The 26,304-nt window shown below is 40.6% G+C and overlaps 1 protein-coding gene across 4 annotated transcripts in view; it reads right to left on the reverse strand.

The window, feature by feature from the left end:
• Positions 1–1,004: 1,004 nt before the first annotated feature.
• The window catches only part of Yaf2 (YY1 associated factor 2), a 64,872-nt gene continuing 39,572 nt past the window's right edge, over positions 1,005–26,304 (reverse strand). For 3 of the 4 annotated variants that reach the window (XM_036208571.1, XM_036208572.1, XM_036208573.1), the window contains exons 3-4: positions 3,679–3,831; positions 1,005–2,754 (exon numbers count right to left, since the gene is read on the reverse strand). In XM_036208571.1, the coding sequence (XP_036064464.1) occupies positions 2,517–2,754; positions 3,679–3,831 (391 nt within the window). In that variant the 3' untranslated portion in view covers positions 1,005–2,516. Of the gene's footprint in view, positions 2,755–3,678; positions 3,856–26,304 lie in introns of all 4 variants that reach the window. The other variant, XM_036208574.1, reaches the window with a different exon arrangement.

Genomic DNA, 26,304 nt, shown 5'->3' on the forward strand with positions numbered 1-26,304 from the left:
CTCTCTGTAACTCCAGTTCCAAGGAATCCAAAACCCTCTTCCAAACTCTGTGGGCACCAGGCATGCACATGGTGCACACATATATATTCAAGCAAAACACTCATACACATAAAATAATCCAAAAAATATAAAAGAATACACTAATGAAACTACATTACAAATTTACAAAACAGCTACAAATGTGCCCTAAGCCCTGGCTCTGAATAGTCTTGCATACTTTAACATTAAGCGCATGTACTAATAGAATTTGCATGTCTTCCTGACATGAAGGTATATTTGAGGTAGACTGAAATAAAGGAAGGTGAAAGAAGAACAAAATGCCACGCTAGATAGCACAGTTCATTTCTCCAGTCTGAGTGTAGAGGATTCGGGTCTAGAGAGACGGTCTTTCTGGGACCAGAGCAAACACTGTTCTCTTAGATTATCTATGAAGCATTACGATAATGTGATTATAAAAACGTATTCTAATGGCATTTTACCTATAATGATAGTAAAGGCTCACATTTACCAGTGCGTTAGAGAGATGTTAAGAATCTTATATGGGTTAACATTTAATCCTCCCTAGAACCACATTCATCAGCTACGGCCATTGATACCCCCGATGTACAGATGGGAAGTAAGCTTGAGAATGTTCTCAAGTTTGCTCGAGAGGAGACTCAGCAGCAGGCATCAGCACTCACTCTCCACGCCACTGTGCCTTCCACCCACCAACAGGTGAGTAACTTCTCAGGTAAAACCTCACCTCCTCTCATGCTGCTCTTTCTCGCAGAGAAATTAAAAATATTTTATGAAAATATATGATCACTATTTTGTCATAGTAACTAGAGTATTTCCCATCACAAGTATTTAAAATTGGATATACTAGACATTTATACATGAAAAACAATGTAAAAATAACATGTTTGAAATGAACATCGCCAGATAGTTGGTATTCCATTGGAAGTATCTTAGAATAAAACGAGTTTTACATCTTCATTTAGCAACACTAAAGAATGAGGTATCTGTATGTTTTCATCACAGACTTTTACTGTATGCAATACACTGTATTCACAACTCGCATGTTACAAGAGTACCACTGTGTCAATAAAAAGTACTGCAATTGAACAGAGTTACATTACCATGAGAAACCAAATATCACAACTTTCAGGGTCCACAGTTTTATTGTTCCTTCAAACGTTATCATGGCATGTTTTATGTGATAGGTTATATTCAAGTTAGGTCTTGTCTTCAGGTTGATTTACATTTCAGAAGCCCCCTATAGGTAGATATATATTAAGCAAATGGCTAGAGAAAACAAAAGAATTTAATAGAAGTTAAGATGCAGCATGTGGTTTCTAAGATGAATTTTCAAATACAACATTCATTTAGTTGTAAACAAAATGCAAAATCTGGAGTCATAAAAAATATTTTATTGGAAATTGTACATAAGTGAGTGGGGCTGTAGATACTTTTTATTTCAAGATACTGATAAAGGCATAAATTGAAGGCTGTATCGGAACTAGGGTACTATGGTTTTCATACGAGTTGTTATATTTAGCAAAAGGCCAATTAAACTGATTTGAGATTACCTTCCCAACTATGTGTGATAGTTACCATGTTTATATTAATTAGATTAATTAATAGATCCACGTGTCTATGACTGTGGCTAGGGTTGGAACCAGGAAAACAGTGATAAACTATCATTAAGTTAAAGCTTTTCCAAGTATGGCAAGTCCTTTTCGGTTTCTGCCAGATGCTTATACTTCTTTAACTTTAATGTCTTGGAGAATACAGGGAAAACCAGTGTTCAATGACAATAGCACTAAACCTGAATTAGAAAGCTAAACAATCCATGTTTTATTGTTTACAATTCTGCTAGTAAACATTACAATAAATTGATGCTTTGAAAAATAAGCAAACTAACAAAAACTGCAAAAATGGATAAAACATAACTCAGAAATAATAATTTAGTAAGAACATGTCGAAAACATTGGCAAAGGTTCATACAAATTCTTTATTTCATAACAACTTTCCTATTTAACCACACCAAGTACCAGCAGGTGCATTAAGAGGACAACCATTGAGAAAACCCTGTTGCAGCAACGGTTGATTAACTGACCTCTGACTTGCATACATATAACTATTTGTCTCACAATTCTCAAATAATACATATTTAGGCAGCTTGCACTATGTAATAAAAAATTTAAACTCATTACATGCCAATAGTAGAGAATTCAATCATTATGTGTTAGAATCCACTAAACTATAAGTGAAAACAGACTTGCCAGTAACACTGCATAATGAATAAGTCAACCACATTTTCATGGCATTTAACGGCAGAGACCAAAACGTTACATCTGGAAATGTTTGGTAGCTTACACTGCGATAAAATCTAATAAGTCCCGGAAAAATTCATATTTCATGTAAAACTCAAATTATGGTTATGCATGAATGTGTCTGTCATGAAAATGTGGTAGTTCTTGGCATAATCTGTATTTCCATGGGAGGACAGGCGTGACTAAGAGGAGCAAGAACGGCTAGTGAGACTCTCCGTTCAGGGATGAGGCTTCTCCTCGAGGTGAGGAGGACCTGGACACACCCCGCTCAGTGTTGTCAGAGCTGCAGCTGCTCTGGCTGTGCTGATCCCCAGCAGCGGCACTGGATGCCGGCGCTGACTTAGCTTTCTCCTTAAAGTCTGTAATAATGACTGTCAGATCTCCAACAGTGACTTCCAAATGCTGGGCACTACTCCGATCCACATTTTTTAATCTTGGTCTAAACACAAAAAAGATGAGATGTTAAGCAAGTTTTTCTCAGTACATACTAAATAACCAAGCAAAAGTAATAAAAGCATCACAAAATATTTTAATACACATTAACATTATCCAAACAAAATCACTCATGAACTTTCAACATAACAGATGGCTGACAGCCTGGATGTAATTGTTTAACCATGCTTTAAAATCATACTCAAGTTTGCAGGTAGCTTAATAATTTTATTCCAGATGTTTTCTGGTAACAAAAACACAACTGTACCACAAAGACAGTTGATAAAAGCTAAGGCGGGGGCTGGATGGATGGCTCAGTGGTAAGAGAACCCAGGTTTGATTCCTAGCATCCATGTGTTGGTTCACAACGTCCTTAACTTCAGTCCAAGGGGATGTAAAATTCACTTCTGACCTCTGCAGGCACCAGGCAGGCACACAATGCACATACTACATGCAGGTATAGCACTCGTACACATAAACAATGAAATAAATAAATCTTCAAAATAATAAAATAAAATAAAGCTAAGGCTACGCTAACCTCTCACTCCACTGCAGTACACTGACGGTTATGACAAAATCCACAACCATGATCACTGGTCAAAGGTCATCCAACTATCCATTCATGATTCTGAGTAACACTTTCCTGAATCTCAAGTACCTCTTTTTTTTTTTTTTTAAATTAAAGGAAAAAGAACAGACATAAATGTCTTCTAAATATCTACTAACAAGGAAAGCCTCTTCACATTTAAGCTTTTATTTTGACCTTTTCTGATTTCCAACATAACTTTCAAGATCAGAAAAAATTTGTGACATTTTATATTGAGATAAAATAGTTTACTTTCATTTTGTGTATAGAAATATGATCAAAGTTTGAAATAGAATATTAAATGGTTATTTTTATTCTTTCAAACACCACAAAACATTTTCTTACCTGGTTTTTTTATGACAGTTCTTTTTGCTCGTTGCTTCCTTTTCACTTTTTTCTTTTTCTACTTTGTCTTTCTTGTCTTTCTTTGACTGGGTAGGGGGCACAAACTGCTGAGTAACCTGCTGTGCGACCAGCTGGGAGACGGGTCGAGGTTTCCTGTATGCACAGTAAAGAGAAAGGCTTTTATTGTAACTTAAAGATACACAATTTTTATAAAAAGAATAGCATGTTATGAGAATATATTTTATGAAGATTTCAAGTATAAAATTCCTCATCTGTAAAATATAGATTTTCATACCTGCTCAACAAAACAGAGCAAACAATCATAACAGTTAAAATTTTAAGTCCAAGATGTAAACTGTACATAAAGGAGCACATGACATTATTTAAAATGTGTATCTGTGAAAATAAGAAGGCACATATGATAGTAAACATGAATTTTAGACATTTAATACAAAAGTTCATCCTCTAGTTTCTGTTGTTATCAGTGCTGAGGCTGAAGGACATGGCCTCACACATGCCAAGTATACACTAAGGCACTCCTGGGCCCAAGAAGGTGGATTAGCCCGTCCTTCCTCCTGCGCACAAGAGCTAAGAAGTCTCTACAGTGAAATCTGTTTGTTCCTTCTCGAGGCTCTTTAATTCAGTCACTGATTGTGCGTGTGCTGTCAAACTCCTTACTGAAATCACTGAGACTCCTCTGTCTCTGCGTACATCTTCCTATGCATTTCTGACTGAGCTGGAAAATGCTCAACTCTGAGATTTCCTGACTTCCACATTTCAAAGGTACTTATTAAAAACCTACTGCAGGACTTATTTAAGGGTACATGCCTGGCTTTTCCTTTGGCTCTAGAATGAGCAAGTACCCTATCACCCCAGATCAAGGACCCCTCCAACTTTGACAGAGTTTGGGCACCTGAGGCAAGATTCAGAGAAAACAATCTCTAAGTTCCTTAAAAAAAAAAAAAAAAAAAGAATAAGAAATGTAAAGGAGGAGAACAGGAAGTGGAGAAATATGGGCAAAACAAAATCATACTTTAACCCGTGGTTTATAAGTTATGGTAACTGTATTGACTAGAAAATCCTATTTAAAAACAAAAACAAAAAAACACTGACTAGAAAATCCTATTTTAAAAACAAAACAAAACAAAAAAAACCAAAGAACTTGGAATGTATAGCATTAATCAAGATTACACATTGTGGCGGGAGCGGGGGATGCAATGCTGAGAACACTAGACATCCTCCTGTGACCTCAGAAAGAAAAAACAAACACGCTTTCGTTCATCTGTAGATCCTAGCCCATGGTGTGTGTGCATGTATGTGAGCACAGTATAACATGCAGAAAGGAGGCCGTGAAAGGGTCCACATAACAGGTGATGAGGAAGAAGTGAACACAGGGAGCAGCATCTGAGTCATCAAAGAGGGTATCAAGCTAATTGTTATTCTTGGTTCAACTCTTGTGGTGGTTTTTTCTTTTCTTTCTTTTTGGTGAAAGGTAAGTGCATACAAATATATTTGCTAATACAGTCTTAACATCTAATGTGAAGCTTCATAATTTCAGAATAGCTATTCTAACTGTACTCATTTAGATGTTCAGAATTTTGACCTAGCTAATTTGAGTATGTAATTTTTTTTATTTCCAAGTTCTTTCGTTCTTCTTTTTGTTTTTGTTTTGTTTTGAGCTAGGATTTTCACTATGTAGCTTGGGCTGTCCTTGAACTCACTACATAGACCAGGCTATCTTCAAACTCAGAGATCTGACTGCCTCTGCCTCCCAAGTGCTGGGATTAATGTGGAAGCTTTTTTTCACAATAAAGTTTCAATTAAAATTTTATTTAAAAAAAATCCTATTCTACATTGGATAGAGTATTTTTTTAAAAAATCTTTGATGTCTTAATTATAGCAGGACAAAAATAGGAAATGAGAAAATATTGCATAAACATTAAAAGTTTGAAGGCTAACAGGGTATAAGGAAGCAGTGTGCAAAACAGATCTCAGGAAATGGGCTGTTGAAGTGTGATCCTAATTAGTCTTAATAAATAAAAACCCAGAGTCAGATGTTAGGGTGAACACTGAAAGATCAGAGAAGCAGAGCAGCAGCCTATAGTGGATAGCTGTTCTGTCTATGACCTCGAAGCACTGCCCCTAGAGATGCAGCAGGTAACTGCTCTACCTGCCTATGACCTTGAAGAACACGTCCCTGGGGCGTGGCCTCTCAGCAACCCTTAAGACCTGAGATGCATATATGCGTTCTCTTTTCTGCTTTGTGGTTTTGGATATGGGACTGACTCAGGCAGCTGGAACAACGTTCCAGAACCTGTGACTGTTTTGTTCTGTACAGTGAGTTTTTCCCTCTAATAAATTATTTTGCCTGTTAAGCAAACGCCATGGATTTCTCGCTATATCTGGTGCCCAGTGTGGGACACAAACCCATGACCCTGAGATTAAGAGTCTTATGCTCTACCAACTGAGCTAGCCAGGCTGGCCACAAACTCGTGATACTCCTGCCTCCACTTCCTTCAGCAAATCCTACTGGCATGCACCAGGAAAGAGATGGAGAGGAGAGAGATGGCTCAGTGGTTAAGAGCACTGATTGATGTTCCAGAGGACCTAGGTTCAACTGCAGCCACTATAAACTTCTTACCTCTATGAAATCTCAGACCAAATGGGATGGGAGAGGGGAGAGATCCTGTCTCCACCCACCTTATATTCCTGTCTCCACCTCCCTAGTGCTGGAATTAAAGGTGTGAGCCACCACCACCGGACTCTATTTCTCTTTACACTGGTTCAATCTCGTGGAGCCCAGGGTAACCTTGAACTCCTGATCTTCCTGCTTCCTCCTCCCAAGTGCTGGGATTAAAGGAGTATACCACCACTGCCTGGCCTCTATGATTAACTAGTGGCTAGCTCTGCCCTCTGATCTCCAGGCAAGCTTTATTTGTCAGAACACAAACAAAACATCATACAACAAACAGGCTGTGAACATTTATAGCCTACTTAGTGTGAAATACTGGAGACATACCAAAGATAGACATGCACTAATTTTAAAATAGGTTTGACAGAATCAGGGTTAGATGTCTAAAGAGTTGACATTAACAGTGCTTCAGGAGATGGCTCTGCGTGAGCCGAGTGCTGGCTGTGCACCTGAGTTTGGATCACTAGTACTCAGGTAAAAAGCTGGCCATACCTCCTGACACACCTGTAAACTCCAGACAAGGACGATAAGGATGACAGCTGGGGCTTGTTGGCATCAGCCTAGCAAGTTCTAGGTTCAGTGAAAGATGCTAATTCAAGAGAATAAGGCTGGGGGTGGCAGGAAAGGAATGCTAGGGAACATTGGACATCCTCCTGTGGCCTCCATGGACAGGCCTGCGTGCACCTTCGCACACACATACACATGTATACACCACACATGCAAAAACGTTACATATGTGAAAGTGATCTGAAGTTACTGCACTTAAGGGTTAGTCCTGTTAAGGAAATGAACACAACGAGGTCCAATGCAGTGGGTCACATGGTAAAGCAATGTCAGAATCTCCTGGAAGGCTTTTTGTCTTGCCACAATTTCCAATTCAGTAACTTCGGAGTGGAGACCAAGAATTTGTCTGGCTAGTTGTCAAGTAATGCTAACCTGATTGACATGTATGAGAAAACTCTTCCTGGGGAGGTGCGACACACACTCAGACAGGGAATCATGACAGACCAAAGTACAGACACCAAAGTCCAATTTAGTGAACCAATGAGTTTTATTGAGGTTGCCTACAAGAATATGGGTGAGGGGTTATTTACAGGAGCAGAAATGACTCAGAGACAACTGTATCACCAAAGCCCATACCAGCATGGGTAACAGTTCACAAAGCTAAGACTATGGAGCACTGTGCACAGCCTACAGGTAGCTCAACAGGAGGGAAAGTGTCCTTTCAAGATGCCTCAGTTGCTCAGCTGGTTTCTCCCTCTTCCAGGCAGCTGGAATGGTCTCAGAGTCTTCTTTGCAGCTTGACTTCTCTGAAAGTCTTCGTTGCAGCTCTGTTCCACTTGGCTCTAGACTAGACCCTCAGCTTTTACTGCTTACTGTGGCAGGGAAGGGCCTAGTGAATCTAGTCAGTTTCAGGGATATCCTGAAGTTCTTTTGAGTTGTTTACCTCCCTGTTTAAGGAGCTTCCCTACAGGACAGGCTGTTTCAATCTCAGAGGAAACTGTTCGACAAGAGATCCTTCTGAAAAGAAGCTTCCAGAAACATAAGACATGTAGGGAATCCTGAGACTGTTAGAGCAGAAAGTTCCAGACTGCCGAGAGCATCAGAGGGATGAAGAACGCTGCACAGTCAGCACCTGGGAGGAAGTTCAGGGGTCACCGGAGAAACAAACTTAAAGAAGAGGAAGACAGCAGTCTAAAGCAAAAAGGTTGTACGAGACAAGAAAGCTGTTTGTTAGCTCCTTTAATAGACCAGGAAGAAAGGCATTCTTTTTTAAATGCCACAGAAAAATAAACTGAGAAAGAGAAAATAAACAAACAAACAAGAATGTCCAAAATAAAGAAGCAGCAATGAACTTCAGACTGTCTGGAGAGTGAAATCAAGGTGTGCCCTCATCACTTCCAACCAAAGACACTCCTTAAGCAAGAAATAAAAATTCCTGACGACATGTAGCCAATATTCCGTGGGTGAGTACTATGGTCTGAATGTTATTGTCTCCTCAGATTGTTGTACTGAGACAGAATCCCAAAGATGACTAGAACTAGTATGTGAGGAGGTTATTAGGTCTGAAGGCCAGCCCTGATGAAGGCTCCAGGGAGCCACGACGGCCCTTTCACAACCACCAAAGTTACAGCACACACTCACAAAAGGAACTCCTCATCAGACATCCCCCACTGCCAGCACCTTCTTGTCGTTCCCAAATGTCAAAGGTGGGGAACCAATCCGTTCTTTGTAAGGTTCCCACTGTACAGTATTTCTATGGTATTTGGTTACAGCAATGAAGACAGATTAAAAGAGCGGAATCCAAGACAAAATAAACACAAAAATACAGACTCTTAAATCTAGGTTAAGTGCTTTGTACAAAGTTTAAGAAACACACTGAGTGTTAGGAAAGAAGGTATAATGTTAATTTTATGTTTCCCCATCTAAGCTAGAAACATCACTAGTAAGGGGAAGCATGGGTGTTAGCCCCCACTGTGTAGCTACTACATTACTACTGGACACCAAGAATAAATGCTGAGGAATGAATAATAATTTAGGTTTTTTTACTGACACATAATAATGTACACTGGTACAGTGTGACATCTAAATAGCTGATATAATGCATATTATCAAATCAGTGTGACCTGCATATCATCTTCTGACATATATCCTTAAGAAATGGGATACTGCCTCTAAGCTTACTGGCCAGGATCAACTCTCCTTGATACATAAGGGTAAAGACACAAGTGGAAGTAAGAGAAATAATTCTTCCTTTATCTTTCTTAGTTATACCCAAATATGGAAAGAGAAAGCTGGAAGGTGTGGCATGGCTGGAATATGTTTGACCAGGGTAATGTCTAATAAATAGTGAGTCATTTAAAACTCTCTAAAACAGAAAATGTAGCTAAGAAATGGTCATTACAGGGCTTTATAAATTTCTGGGTCTCTCCATTGAATTATAGCTTTGTCACATTCATATACTATGTTTTGTATTGTCGATTACTTTTACCTCAAAATTTAATACAAATGAATATATAAAAATACTATTGAAATAAATGTAGAGAGGAAATCCAGGGGCTGGGGAGATGATTCAGCTCTTGCAGAGGACCCAGGTTCAGTTCCTAGCACGCACACACACACACACACACACACACACACACACACACACACACACGACAGTGCAAAGCTACTTGTAACCCCAGGTTCTGGTGTCCTCTTTTGGACTCCTTAGATAACTTAGATAGCCCCCCACACACACACACACACATACTCACATGCATGCATGCATGGTATGCATACATACACAAAGGAAAAACACACATAAAGTAAAAATTAATCTCTAAAAAGTGGAAATCCTGACACTTGTAGCCATTAGCAAATTGAAGTGCCTTATTATTGTCACTTTAATATATCACATTAATGTCAACTATAGTTGGTGTTTTAGAGGAAAAAAAAAACAAACAACTGGTTACCTAGTTCTCCTAGGTGAAGGACCTCTGGCCAGCCCGAGCATGGCAAACGTGGCTCTGGCGGGCCTTGCCCTTCTCTCCCATGCCCTCTGCCTTGCTAAAAAACCATTAGATTACATTCCTAAAGCTGGACCCAGGTCTAGTCCCTGATTTCACCACGTCCTCCTCCTGAGGCTGACTACCAAGATTCAGGAATCAAAAGCTCCCTTTGGCTCACCTAATTAACATGCCCAATTAAAATTAAACACCCCATCCTAACACAGGGTTCCACCTTGTATGGTTACAAACTGCCATGCTCCTGTGTGCCATGCCTGTCTCCATCCCTTCTTCTCTTCCCTGTCTCTCTTCTCTTCCCTGTCTCTCTCTTCTCTTCCCTGCCTCCCTCCCTTCTTCTCTTCCCCGTCTCTCTCTTCTCTACACCCTTTGTCTCTTATTCCTGCCCACCGTCCTTCTGGGATCAGTCTCCTTTGTGCTGAGAACTGGGTCTGGGGTCCTGAGCCGATCCTTTCCCTTTCACTAGGTACAACAGTGATCATGGTGCACACCGTGAACATTCTTAAGAATTCAACCATTATGCTGTACTGAGTAACTTTGTGACATGCTCCTCACCCCATGGTCAGTAGTCTCCAAGCTAACTCCATCAGCTAGATGACACTGTTTCACAATGTCACACTCCCACTTTCATGCAAGAGGAAAACAATCCTAAGTGTGCAACTCACAAATCTTACAAGATAGTTGCTACTCTGTCTTTTTTATTCTTTTAAGTCTTATTTATTCTTAACAGATATTCTCTTCCTAGAACATCCCTAGAATAATCATTCCTTGTGGGGGCAGGTGATGACATGCAGGTTAATTACTGTAAAGCATCTATTAGTAAGATATAATTTACATCATAAATCCATAAAATTGAATTAGATCCTTCCTTTTAAATGAACTATCAAACTAGAATATTCCTAAAGTACTACATTCTCAATGGAAAGAATAAAATATTTGAGAATATTGTAGTCCAGGAGGCAAAACCAACAGAGAACTAGTTGAATTTGTCAGGGGAGAAATAGACTGTATCAGGCTATTAATGATGAATAGTAGATCTCTAATACAGTCCAGCAATCCAGAAGTGGAACAATGAATGTATCCCTGGATAAAGAGGGATAAGGAGCTGCCGATCACTTAAGGAAAAGAACTGGTGGTCTAGATGGTCAAGCATGGCCTTCTCTAAAGAGAGCCAATACACCTGACCTTGGGCATGTGGAATGCCAGGCTGGAATGTGAAGTGTCTCCCACAGGCTCATCATGGTTTGGACAACTGGTGTCTAGCTGGCAGTGTTGTTTTGAGAGACGATGGCACCTTTCAACAGAAGTGGACTGGACCACTGCAGAAGGCCTTCAGGGTGACAGTGGTTTCTGGTTCTGGCAGGGGTTCTGCTCCCTGACCTGCCAGATGTGAAGACCAGCCCAGGCTATGCTGCTCCCTGTGTGGTGATGGACTGTACTAGCAAGCCATGGGCCATGTAAACCTCCTCTTCTTTAAGTTACTGTCAGCTCTTTTATCATGGAGCTTGCCAGTTTTGTAAACTTGAGCGAAGCTGGCCACAGGCAAACAGAATTGCAGAACCAGTGCTCTGAGAAGCAATTATAACTATCAGCTCTGTACCTGTGTCTTTTGGTTTTAGTCATCAATATACTTTCTGTAGTATTCCTTGCCTTTAAAAATGTTATTCCTTAGGAGATTCATGGCTTTTCAAAGTGCTGAGAAAAATTGACAGTTGACTGCTCAGCCCTAATCAGGACATTGACAGCATCCCATGCAAAGCTCAGGGAACACTACAGACAAAGGAGTTGAAAGAATGTACGGGCCAGAAGACAAGGAGAAGGGCTGAGATATACTATGTCCTGGGCACGATACGGCCATTGCAATTGTGATCCCAGAGCAGCTATAGGCTCCTCCACTAGACCTATACAAGATTGGGCCTCTTAACAGTCAGTCATGGATGGGCAAGAGGCTCATGGAGCCCTACCCATCACTACTGAACTGGTTACCAATGACTCCTGTGGGATACCGAGTCATTGCCTTCCATCGTTTACCCATTAGAGAGCTCACCAGACTCCAACAGAGAGTTCCAAACCCAGAAGGCCCTGGTTAAACTTACTGTGTCACAAAATGAAAGAAAAAAAAGTATGAATATAGGAAAGGGGTTTGTAGGGAGAAGTAGGGGGTTAAACAAGGCACAAGAAACTAAGATAAGATAAGAGCCACCAGAATACATTAATATGTATCAAACTGTCATATCATTAAATTCATTCTTAAAAGGTTTCTGAGTAATTTTATCTCTTTCTTCTTTCATCGTAGGCTTTTCTAGATGTATATTATATAATACTCCATTGTTTTATTCCTGTTCTAATGATAGTGATTACATTTCATTTGAAGACTATAACTTTACACCAAAATTCTAGGACTGATTCAACTTGAAATGAAAAGGAGAGAGTGTGTGGGAACAGATTTATTAACAAATGAAATTCTCTACTGCTCTTCAGATGCTGAATGAGCTTTAAAACTCCTTCACTGACAGCAGTGGGGGGCAGTTTCTGATAGTACTTTAGGGTGTCTAGAGAGGTACAACTCCACCGTGCATGCATTATCTGTCCACAGTGACCCTAAGAAAGTGTGGGCTCTCTTTTACTTGATGAGAGCAATCTGCTGAATAAGAGAGTGGGGTCTTTTAGTGGTGGAAACAGTTTACTCAGGAAGTAAAAGGATGTCATTATGAAATAAACATTTTCTTTTCCTTAGAATGGGGCTCCATGTATCCTAGGATGGTCTTAAATTTACTATATAGTTAAGAATGGCCTGGAATGCCTCATTCTTCTTAGTGCTAGGATTACAGACATGTACCACCATGCCAAGTTTTGTAGTACTGGAGATGAACTAAGGCTTTGTACATACTATACACTTTACCGTTTGAGCTACATCCCTATCCCTAAAATAAATTTTTAAAGATCTGTATCTTCATGTGTATGAATGAAGGCATGTGTATAATAATACAGAGCAGGTCTGCTGATTTACCATAATATAAAAAGGGAGTTGCAATGTTAGTTTTTGTCAATTAGAGTCATCAAAGAGGAGGAAACTGCTTCCACCAGACTGATGACTAGGAGGCATTTTCTCGATTGCTTGGTGTAGGAGGGCCCAGCCCACTGTGGACAGTGCCATCCCTGGGCAAATGGGCCTGGGCTGCATAAGAAAACTCGCTGAGCAAGCCAGGGAAAGAAACAAGTAAGCAGCACTCCTCTGCAGTTTCTGCTTCAAGCTTCTGCCTTGAGCTTCTGCCCTGGTTTCTCTTGATGGACTGCAACTTGTAAGATAAAACTCTTTCCTTCCCAAATTGCTTTTATTTATGGTGTTCACCACAGAATTAGAAAGTAAACTGTGAGAGGCGCTCACAAAAGGGGGCAGGATGGGGATGCCAATGACCACAAGGAAGCCATGGGTTTAGCATCTATAGCCAGCACTGGATCAACATTGGGAGGTTGTCACAGAAGGATCCCGAGTTCCAGGCCAGCCAGGGTTACAGAGTAAGAACTTGTTTCCAAACAAAGAGATAAAAGTATGTTTTTAAAGAAAAAATACATTTCAGGAAGCAATCAATGGGTATTTAAATTTTGTATGTGATGCATGTGAGAAAACAGAAGATTTATCAGAGGGATGGAAGGGGCAAACAGAAAGAAGGCAGTAGAAGAGGCCGCTCTAACTGTAGAGATGTGTATTGAGATGCACACAGAGTCTGATGTTTGGTGGGTTTTTTTTTTTTTTACTTGCAAGTTCTTTATAACAAAGTTTTTAAAAAAATTTAAAAAGAAATACATTGTTCACTTAAGATTTCATGAGCGTGAGAAAAATAGGATACTGTCATTAGAAGACTTGCAGTCCAAGAGTTCCCTGCCATGGTCTATTTCAGCATTATCATCATAGGTGTGGTCTCAATCTCTGCATCAACCTCTTGACTCATCTAATAACCGTGAAACACCTCCATTTGTCCATTTCCTTCTCTTTATCTCTATGGAAAGGTAACACTCTGACTTTCATCATATCCAAGAAACCTAAAGGAGAGAGAGCAAAGACTACAAAAATAATGACACTAGCCAGTCATGGCAGCACCCATCTCTTCTCCCAGAGGACGGAGGATCCCTATGAGTTCAAGGCCAGCCTCGTCTACAAGTTCCAACAGGGCCAGGCCAAAAAGTCTTTGTCTCTTTCCAACCCCTGTCCAAACAAGAGATGGTTCGTCTTCTTTAGTCTTCTTTTATACTCCCTTGAAATTGATATAACAGCACTGAGTTATTTTACAACCCCATCACCCTTCTTGGTTGATTTGCACTGTCTTAATGTCTTTGTATTTTTTAACCACTTTTAAGGATATGGCTGGGCCAGGCGGTGGTGGTGCACACCTTTAGATTCCCAACACTCGGGAAGCAGAGCCAGGCAGCTCTCTGTGAGTTCCAGGCCAGCCTAGTCTACAGAATGAGTTCCAGGCCAGCCAGTGCTACACAGAGAAACCCTGTCTCGAAAAACCAAAACCAAATGAACAAAAAGGATGTAGTTGGAAAAAAAATTGATAAGCAAAGATGAAATTATTCCCAGGAAAATGAAATAGCAAACTAGTCTAAGATATAGAGAAATAGAATGACCAAGAGCCCCATGTTGTACATAACTAGACAGTAAGAGTCCAAAAGACACACGGTGATGTTTTTAAAGTAAGTGTTCTTGTCTGCAGACCTTAAGGAAAGCAAAAAACATAAAACAGCAGTCCTCAAATGGAACAGTTGGAAAGAACTCAAACTGTTGGAAAGGACAACTAGACCCAATTTAAAAACGAAACAAGCATTGGTGCATCTGTATGCCAGACCCACACTCGTTCTTAGGAATGCCAGCGTATCAGGAGGATCATTTCTACTTAGCTCAGTGGTGAAGGTTTGTAAAAGGCACAGAGCAGAAATTTAGTGAATACTACTGGACATTTCTAGCTTCCCTTCTTGTCCTCACCATTTTATCCAGTAATTTAAATTTTCCTGATATAAGAAAACTGCTCAGTAATAAAGAAAAAAATTCCAGGAAGAAACTACCAAGAAAACTATCTTGATTAAGAATTCATCCCTAGGGGTTAGAGATTGAACTCAGTGTAAGAGCAAGACCCTGGGCCCCATCTTCAGCACAGGAGAGGGGGTGGAGAATTCATTGTTAAGGCACTTGACATCAGACACGTGACCTACAGGGTACAGAATGGGAACTGACTCCCACAAGTATCCTTTGACTTTCACATGCATGCATTCCTCACACATGCATACACCAACACACACACACACACACACACACACACACACACACACACACACAATTAAATATAAGAATTCATTCTCTTTTTTTCCTGAAAACTGAACCCAGGGCTTTGTGCACGATGGGAAACACTGCACTGAGCTACATCCGGACACTGACTGTTAACACTTCTGAGCTATAAGGCAGTTCTCTCTCACTGTAACTCTCAAATTTCAACTTTTGTTTGCCTACTTTGATTTATTCTAGCAGTCCCTAGGACTGAACCTATAGCCTGTGTACCCTAGTCAAATGCTGGGCCCCAGAATTTCAGCTACTCTCCTCTCAGTTAACTACATTATTTTAGATTTTAATTCTACCACAAAAATTATACATATTAGAACTGTGAACTACGCCAAAGGCAAAGCACACCTTACAGCCTTTATCACATTAGCTCCCTGTGAATGGGGACACTATAGCAGCCCTTCACTGTCCATGGTTAAGTCCAAGCAAAGCTCAAAAATGTTACATGTAAAATTTCAGAAACGTAGTATTGTGAGACCATATTCATATTACTTTTATTATTTTTTACTTTTTAATTTTTTGGTTTTTTGAGACAGGGTTCCTCTGTAGCTTTGAAGCCTGTCCTGGACTAGACCAGGCTGGCCTCAACACAGAGATCCACCTGCCTCTGCCTCCCGAGTGCTGGGATTACAGGCATGCGCCACCACCGCCCGGCTCATATTACTTTTATTTCACCAAATAAAAATGATCTATTTTATTATTACTATTAATCTCTTAGTGTGCCTAATTATAAATTAAACTTTGTAAGAGTGGCACTCTCTGTGTACACGTACATGTACACACACACACACACACACACACACACACACACGCACACCAAACAGTACAGAGAGGGCTTGGTACTAACTAGCTATCAGGCATCCATTGCTTTTGGAGTGCAAATTTGTACAGCCACTATGGAAATGATGTGGCTGTTCCTCAGGAAGATGGAAATCAACCCACCTACTTCAAGACCCAGCTACATCGTGCTGGGTCTATATAACGCAAAGCATATTTCACCTACTACAGATACTTGCTCAACCATGTTCGCTGCTGCTCTTAGTGGCTAGAAACTGGAAACAGCCTAGATGTCCATCAACTGATGAGTGATAATGAAAATATGGAACACTTACACAGTGGAACATTATTCAGCTACTAAAAAATGAAATTATGGGGCTGGAGGGATAGTTCAGCCACTAAAGGCTAGGCTCACAACCAAAAATATAAAAAATGAAATTATGAAATGTTCAAGAAAATAGATAGAGCTAGACCAAAATCATCCCGAGTGAAGTAACATGGGCCTCAAAAGATAAATACTGCATGGTTTCCCTTATATGTTAATGTTAGCTTTGAAGCTCTTTATATGTGTATTATAATCCAAATAGCCACACCACAGAGGTTAGATACCCAGTCAGCAGTCAGGGAAGACAGGATCTTACAAGAAAAAGGAAATAGCATAGTGTTATGGAGAGACAAGGGGAAACCTAGAATAGAAGGGATAAATAGAGAGGGGACTGGGAGAGCAGGGTAAAGAAGGGAATGTGTGGAGGGACAGCTAACACTAAAAGGCTTATTAAAAATGAATGTATTCCTGGGGCTGGAGAGATGGCTCAGAGGTTAAGAGCACTGACTGTTCTTCCAAAGGTCCTGAGTTCAATTCCCAGCAACCACATGGTAGCTCACAACCATCTGTAATGAGATCTGGTGCCCTCCTCTGGCCTATAGAGCATACATGCATGGAGAACACTGTATACTTAATAAATAAATCTTTAAAAAAGAAAAATGTATGTATTCCTAAAATATATACATATGTGGAAGGATCGTAAATGTAGCCATCATATACTGGTGGAGACAATGTCCCAAGAAGACATCTGCTGCCACCACTAAAACCTCCAATGCCCAGGAATAGTTGGCCAACACAGAATGGACTCCATGTTTTGTTTTGTTTGGTTTGGTTTGATTGGGGAGGATGATGTTAAGGATAGGAAAACATAATTGAAATATATTGTATGAAAATTTTTAAATAAAAAGTATGTGCATCTTGAAAATAAGTACTTTATATGCTGTCTTACAATATCCATTAACAAAATTAAAGAAACAATTGTTCTTAAATGTTACCCTGGGCTTTAGGGCAACTGAGTCCATGAAAAGCTTGAATAAATGTGTCCAAACAGTACCAAAGACTGACTTAGGGATACATCTCCCAAAGACCTTAGTCTCTCCTTCTTGGTCATCTCTGAACAATGTCCTGTCTGTCCTCTCCTCCTCACTCTAACCTGGCTCTCCCAGCTCCACAGGAGGTGTCGGGCACTGCTGCGTTCATTTTTCACTTCATTGCCCTGGTGACCGGTCCCTCTAAAACAGTGCCCAGTGAGCCTCACATCTGATGCCATCCCCACCACTGCACACTACCCCCACCTCAGAACAGCTCAAATAAACAAATGACTAATGAAACGACAAAGGGGGACTTCTAAGTCTGGGTCACTTCTGTCTTACTCATCTGGACCACTTGCTCTGGGGAGCCAGCTGCTACGTCTAAAAGACCTGCTTAGCAGCCTTATGGAGATGCACACATGGCACGGAATCAAACTGTCCTGTCAACAAAGGCCAGTCTGTGTCAGCCATCGCCAAGGAGGTGGCCAAGGTCAAGCCTCAGTTAGCATTCTTTCCTGACTTCGTCCCCAGGGCTTGACTAAACTGACTAACATGGAACTAATCATCGTCCTGTCTCAATCTCTTAAGAGATTGGGTTTTAGGCATGGACCACCATGACTGCTGCCTCAGCCGAAATTAACTATAACCTCAAAGTAATCTAGAGCCTGAAATATCAGATAAAAACTAAGGCAAGCTTATGACTTACTGAAACTGAGAAAATAAATGTTCTAAAGCAATTTGTTGCAAAAAAAAAAAAAAAAAGTAATCATAAATCTATTTACTAAAAAATTCTGAATGAGCCAGGTGGTGGTGGTGCGCGCTTTTAATCCTAGCATTTGGAAGGCAAAGACACAAGGATCTCTGTGAGTTTGAGGACAGCATGGTTTACAAAGGGAGTTCCAGGACAGCCAGAGCTGTTACACAGAGAAACCCTGCCTTGAAAAACAAAACAAAAAAATCAATAAAAGAGAGGGAACACAACAGAAAGAAAAAAAAGCTGGAGAGATGGCTCAGTGGTTAAGGACCCGGATTCAAATCTCAGCACCCACACATGGCAGCTAACAACTGTCTATAACTCCAAGATCTGACACTCACAGACTTACCTGCAGGCAAAATATCAATGCACATAAAATAAAAGTAAATAAATTTAAAAAAAGAAACAAGGAAAAAGCAGAGCCATGAGAACACAACTCATCAATGCACTTGGATCACTCACTCTGGGGAGCCAACTACTGTGTGGAGGCTGGCAGAGGCTCAAAAACATTTTAGGCTACAAGGGTTTCTGTGTTTCTAGGATCATTTAATTTTCAAATTTGTCTTTACTGTTTTATAAATATTTTATTACTTTCTTTGTTACACTTATTTGTTTGTGTATGTGCACATGCCATGGTGTCTATGAAGGTCAGAGGATAATCCGTGGGAGAAGTTCTCTTCTTTTATCATATGGATCCTGGGGACCGACTCTGGATTGTCAGGACTTGGAAGCAAGCACCCTATTTTATAAATATTTAACATATTCTACTTTTAGAAATTAAAAGAATGGCACACGTATGATTTTATTATGCAATAGTCTATTTAAAAACAATGAAGTTCAACTGTTGAGATCTCAATTCAATGCAAAGTACTACACTAAACCGAAGAGGGACTAACGAAGATGGTGTGGTTTCTACATCAGTGAGCTGCAATTTAGAAGAAGAAACGGAAGGAATCCAGTAATGGCTTCTAACACAGCATTTGCCCAAGTATTTGCTGAATAAATATGAAAGGCAAGAAACATAGATAACACTTCAACACCTGAAAATCAAAGAAGAAATATACCAAGAAAAGTGTTCCTGAAAAGAGGATTTTCAAACTAGGCCCGGGGCGGAGTCTAACAGACAAGCAGGGCAGTTAAAGCATAGGAAGCTGCCATATGCAAAAGGTATGTGGATGTCTAAAGCACTCTCAGGAACATCTGTGAGCAGTTAGTTGAGAAAATAGAGGGAAAGGCCAGGAGGTCGGGCTGTGGGAGGCTGTATCTAACATAGTGAGGAGTCTGCAGCCTGGAATGGATCCTGAGGATAGGCTGTTACTTTTCACAAATTTAATCTATCTTAAGATGCTTAATTATAGATCGGGCGGAGGTGGCACACACCTTTAATCCCAGCACTTGGGAGGCAGAACCAGGAGGATCTCTGTGAGTTTGAGACCAGCCTCATCTACAGAGCGAGATCCAGGACAGGCACCAAAACTACACAAAGAAACCCTGTTTCAGAAACTCCCCACCCCAAAATGCTTAATTATTCTATTTTACATATAATTTTAAATAATTTGAAGATAGTCTACTTCAAATCCTTCAGGTCTACTGCCAATGCAAGGGTTCTAAGGATAGGATGAAAGGTGCCTGACCCTTGCTGCCTACAGCAGTAATGTCCCAGCTTAGCTGTTTAGGGCTAGACATGCATGTGTCTCTATGTACAAACTAGTGCTCACAACTGCAATACAGTTGCAGAAGATAACCCACAGCATGTCAATAAACTGTTAAGTCAAGCCATCATAAGGTGAGATCTATCTGTTAATCTGCATGTACATATAACTTAAAAATTATGCCATATAAATTATTACATAACAGAAATTATATATATATATATATATATATATATATATATATATAAACATTATGATATCCGATGCAAAAGCTCTAGATTTTTTGTTTGTTTGTTTGTTTTTCGAGACAGGGTTTCTCTGGGTAGCTTTGCGCCTTTCCTGGAACTTGCTTTGGAGACCAGGCTGGCCTTGAACTCACAGAGATCCACCTGGCTCTGCCTCCCGAGTGCTGTAGATTTTTTTTTTAAGATTTATTTTTATTTACATGTGTGTGACTGTATGTCTATATATGCCCAGTTCAAGCAAGTTCTGGCTTCTCTTTCTAAAGCCAGTGAAGAGAACCACCAGGGCTTTTGTCAAGTTAAGCGACTTCAAGATCAGATAACGAAAAGGAAGTTGTGGTTTTAAACAAATTTTCTGCTTCCTATCTATATTCTGCTAAAGAAAAATTATTTTAGCAAACAGAACTAAAATATAGATGCTTGGTTTAAACTGACAAATGCATAAATATGAAACTGCAATGAGCCACCCAGCCAGCAGGCGTAAGTAACCTGAGACCTTACCCAGAACGCATAAGCAATCTGAGATCAACTTGCCTATCTTACACAGGGCAGTTATAGCTATGTACAGATGCACATGGGCTATGAGGAGATTTGTGCAGGTAAGGACCATACACTCAGCAGTACGTTATCTAATTACACACAGTGTGCTGCTTTTATTAACAATGAGAAGTTAGAGGTAACTAAATCATGAATGTACAAATGACATAAAAAGCAGCAAAACTGTCAGGGGGAACAAAGGAGACTAAGTGGGGGGAGGGACAGAGTGACAAGGGGAAGGACAGAGGGGGCAGAGCATGAAGGGAGATACTCCAAGTCCACTCTACATTGAAACGATGACCTGACGTAACCCTATACATTACTTTTTTAATTGATATACTAAGATTTCAGTTACAGATAAATGAAGTATTTGGACAAAATTGATTCTCTAGTTGACCAAGTATCTTATTGCTTCGTTGCCTTAATTACATAAAAGCTATTAATTTAAGGATATCTTAAGTTGGTAGTTCTCAACCTTCCTAATGATGCAACCCTAAAATACAAGTTTCTCATGTTGTGGTGACCCTCAGCCATAAAATAATTTCATTTCTAATTCATAACTGTAATTTTGCTACTATTATGAATTGTAATGTAAATATCTGATACGTGAACCCAAAAGGGGTGGTGACCCATAGGTTGAGAACCACCTTAAGTGACATACGCAACAGATTATACGAAGCTTCCTACCTTTATTTATTCACTGAATTTTAAATTCTGTTTTGTGTGAAGAAGTCTGTCATGATTACTTTCCAAGTCTCAATCAGCTCCAGATCTGTCAAATTCTGAAGTTCACCCTTCCACATACACAATGCCATGTGCTTCTGATGACTCACAACCACCATTTGGAACCTCACACAAGAAGTCTCTCTGGACTCATTAGGATGTGCTGGGCCATCTGCCCAGACTTGAAATAGCATTTCCAGAAGGCTGTGTCATTCTAGCTGGTGACTCTCCTGCCTCCTGTCTTGTCAGTCACCACCTCTCAGTAGATCTGCTTCTGGCAATTCCAGTCCCCCATTAACAACTTGAGCCCTTCAAGCTACTTATAACTTAATGTCTATCACAATCTGGAAGAACTAATGGGTTGGGAAACAAGCTCAGTGGGTAAAGTGCTTGCCATGAAAATGTAAGGACCAAAATGTGAATACCCAGAACCCACACAAAGCCTGGCAGGTGTGGGTGGCAGGTGCCTGTAATCCCAGCACTTGAGAGGCAGAGAATGGGGGTGCCCAGGACAAGCTTGCCGGCTAGACTAGCCAAAGTCAGAGAGAGCTCTAAGTTCAGAGAGGGATCCTGCCTCCTCCCCTCAAAATAAAGTAGAGAGCAACTGAAAAAGATAATACCAACATCAGCCCTCCAAACACATGCGTACACACTTCCATGCACAACCATACACGTAAACCTTTGATATGCATATACACACATACAAGCATACCATGTATATATGAAAAAAAGAGAAGAAAGAAAGGAAGGAAGGAAGGAAGGAAGGAAGGAAGGAAGGAAGGAAGGAAGGAAGGAAGGAGCGAGCCAAGAATAAAGAAGATTTCAGCACATTAGTGCCTGATTGGTTTTGTTGTTTATTTTTGTTTTGTTTTCTGGTCTTTCAAGACAGGGTAGCCCTAGCTGTCCTGGAACTCACTCTGTAGACCAATTTTGCTAACACATTATTAAGTTGGCCCCAAACTCACAGAGATCCTCCTGTTTCTGCCTCCCAAATGCTGAAATTCAAGGCATGTATCACCACCACCCAGCAGTGCCGGTTATCTTAGGAAGCAGTTCTTGTACACTAAAGCTATGAACTGTGACAGAGAAATCTGGATAGAAAGAACAGTGCCTTTAAAGGCTGCCTGGAGCCTTCTGAAGGGGAAAGGGAAGGTGCAGTGTCCAAGGAGCTCCCTAGCCCCTTGCTACCACAACAGCTATGTCTTGGCCTCACTACTAGACTAACTGAAGAGGCTGCATGACATCACCAGAAGCGAGTTACCGAAATGAGTGCAGCTTCATCAAGGCAGGTTCTTCTTAAGGAGGAGTTACTGAATGTCCCCCATCAGAGCTCTGGACACTATATCAAAGTGCCAGGCTTTCTTCTGTATCACACTTCTTTGGTTTCTTCAACTTTCAGCATATTCATCATAGTTAAAATAACAGGATAAGAGCATTTCCTTCATTAAAGCTCTACCATATCCCCATAAGCACATTCTTGACTGTGGTTTTACTTTTGCTAACACATTACTAAGTTGGTTTTCCTCCCACCCAACTGAATGTCCAACTAAATCATCTCAAAACTTGTAATTTTTCCCTTACTAATATACAAATTGTATTTAAAATAATTAGTATAGGTTGGCAGTCATAGAATATTCTGCCTAGACACGGCCCAGCTTAAACGTTCTGTGTGCACTGTGTCTGCTCTGGTGCTGTTATTTCTGTGGCACTCATTTATTGAGCTCTTTCAGTATGCCAGACATATTCTAAGCAGAATATCAACTGGTTTAGTCTCTATGGCAACTTTAACACAGAATATTAAAGATATTAAAGCTTTAGAAAAACAATAGAAAATTTCAACTTTGTCTTTCTTTTCAGTCAGCTTAATTATTTACCAATAGTTCCATGAAAAAAATTATTCTAACTTTTTATTGATTCTTTGTGGATTTCATATCATGCATCCTGATCCCACTCATCTTCCAGTCCCCTCCCTTCTGCCCTCTGCCCTTGCAACCCCCGCAAAAAAATTAAAAGTAAAAACAAAACAAACACCTTTAAGTAGTGTACCCTTTAGTCCATACATCTTTAGTTGTAAGTGTTCACTGCAGTGAGTCATTGGTTGGTCTGGTTTGAGGCCTCCAGCTTCTGCTACACTCTCAGTAAATATTGTGCCTTCACGGGGACTCCTCTTGGATATCCCATTGTTGCCCTTTGTCATGGAGATCCTGTGGCTTTGGATCTGCAGGTTCCGTCCCTTCACAAGCTCCAGCAGTTCAGAGAAGAGGCCTGGATGGCAGCTGGGCTGGTCAACCTGCCAGCTTTCCCTCATCGTCACCACCTGGGCGAGCTCTGGAGCACTCTGCCCCAGCTAGCTCACCCTATGTAGCAGACAGCAAGGAGATAGGCCAGTTCTCCTGCTTTCACACCTTCCAGTCCAGCTCAGCACACCACCTAGGCCAGCTCTACTGTTTTGCCCAGGCTAGGTGCAGGGCCTGCTCTCCCAAGTGCTGCTCCAGCCATTTCTGGCCTGCAGTAGGTGGTGAGGGGTGAAGGGGTAAAGACAGACTATGGGGCTAGCTCTCCCACTCTCAAATCTTCAGGGCTGCCTCACTCATACCTCCACCAGCAGGGACACCTCTAAGTTCTGTAAAAATGTTAAAGAAGTCCCTCACAAAGCTATCTGGGCCTGGTAGGTTTAGGGTTTCAGTCTCTTGTTGGGTCATTTTGAGGAATTCATATTTTCCTACCAAAAAAAAGTCCATTCTCCTGGCCTCCTTTCCCTTCTATGACTCATGGCTGGCCTTGAACTCACAATCTTTTCTAACCCAGCCTCCTGAGCACTGGGATTTAGATATGTGCCATCACACTGAGCTTGTATTTTCTGATTTACTAGCTATACCAACTGTTCCCTGATAGACATTAGCATCATTCACACTGATGTGACTTTCTTTTTGTAGCCCTGACTCTGCTTACAGTACCTTCAAACTATAGCTAGAAAAACTTGTCTTACTTGCACACATGCAGGTGTACTGTACATGTGCACATGTGTATCAGGTTCACGTGCATGTGTGTACATGTAGAAGATAGAGGTCAATCTAGGAGTTGCTCCTCAGGAGCTGCCAACCTTAATTTTTCAGATAAGGTCTCTCAGGGACCTGAGAATTCACCAGTTAGGCTAGACTGGCTGGTGAGCAAGCCCTAGAGCAGTGGTTCTCAATGTGCAGGTTACAACCTCTAGGGTCAAATGACCCTTTCACAGGGGCTATCTAAGACCATCGGAAAACACAGATATTTACATTACGACTCACACAGTAACAAAATTACAGTTATGAAGTAGCAACAAAAATAATTTCACGGTTGGGAACACCACAACATGAGGAACATAAAGGTTTGCAGCATTAGTAAGGTCGAGAACCACTGCCCTAGAGAGTTCCTTGTCTTTCCACACAAAGATTGCAGCACTACAGTGCCTGGTTTTTATGTGAGTGCTAATAACTGAACTCAGGCCCTTATATTTTTTATTTATTTATTTTGGTTTTCCAGATAGGGTTTCTCTGTGTAGCCCTGGCTATCTTGGAAATCACTCTGTAGCCCAGGCTGGCCTCAAACTCAGAGATCCGCCTGGCTCTGCCTCCCAAGTGCTGGGATTAAAGGCGTGTGCCAAATATATTTGTGGCAAACACTTCACTGAGCCACCTCCCTAGCCCCACTTAATTTTCTTCTAGTGAAAGGAAAGGCTTTTGCTGAGTGCGGGAGAGATGGCTCAGAGGTTAAGAGCACTGACTTGTTTTCCAGAGGTCCTGAGTTCAATTCCCAGCACCCACATGGTGGTTCACAACTATAATGAGATTTGGTGCCTTCTTTTGACATGCAGGCAGAACAATATATACATAATATATAAATGTTTTTTTTTTTTTTTTAGAAAAAGAAAAGGCTTTAGTTTTACTTAATTACATTTTCATTACTTTTTCCTTTCTCTTCTTAGGTTTCTCTTGTCATTCTATATCCTGTATGTCTTTTACATATTTAATTTTATTGGGTTATCTAGACAATGCCTAGATGGCAGTCTGTAATAGCTCTTTGCGCTAAGACTTCTTTGGATTTTTTGTTTTGTCTGAGAGGAGAGTTTTATGGATCCCAGTATGGGCTAACTTGCTAGGTGGCAGACGACAACAGGACCCTGGCTCTTGCTGGCAAGCTAGCCCAATCAGCTGGTTCAGTGAGATCCCTGACACCAGGGTGGAGAGGGGTAGAGGAAGGCACTCCAAGTGAATAAAGAAGCACCATGTACACATGGAAGAGGGCTGCTGAGTTTAACTACACCTACCTGACTGTACCCACCTAGCATCACCCTAAAATCATTTGGGAGCTTCTCAACTGAAAGTCAAGGGTTAATCCTCACATGATGAGATAAACACTGTTCACTAGGATTTATTCAATTTACCCCTCCTTAGCTTTAACTTTTAGATAAATTTTGTTCTTTGAGGGATTTTACATCTTTTAGCTCTTGTTCACCACCCATAAAAACACACCCTTCTGCCCAGCACTCGGGAGGCAGAGCCAGGCGGATCTCTGGGAGTTGGAGGCCAGCCTGGTCTACAGAACAAGATCCAGGACAGGCACCAAAACTACACAAAGAAACCCTGTCTCGAAAAACAAAAAACAAGAAACAAAAAAACAAAACAAAACAAACCCACACCGTTCTACCTATAAAAACAGAAATAATAGCATTGTTTTTATAAGACACAATGACAGATTTGAAAGGTGCTTATTTCTCATATTATAAATGTTAATATCATTTGGAAATAGTTCATGGTCCACTTGACAACTTGAAAAGAACGTGGCCTGTGGAAATCAATTTCACTATCACATACAGGTCATAGGCAGTTTTATAAGACAGCACCGGGACACATAACAATGAAACAATTCCACTATCCTAAAATTCTACTAATTTTAAAAAATGAATTCAGCTGGGTGTGGTGGTAAATGGAAGCACTTGGAAGGAAGATACGGGTGGATCTGTGTTAAGTTTGGGGGTAGCCTGGTCTACACAGTGAGTCCAGGATAGTC

This window comes from Onychomys torridus, chromosome 16, assembly GCF_903995425.1.
Source record: "Onychomys torridus chromosome 16, mOncTor1.1, whole genome shotgun sequence".
Classification (NCBI taxonomy): Eukaryota; Metazoa; Chordata; class Mammalia; order Rodentia; family Cricetidae; genus Onychomys; species Onychomys torridus.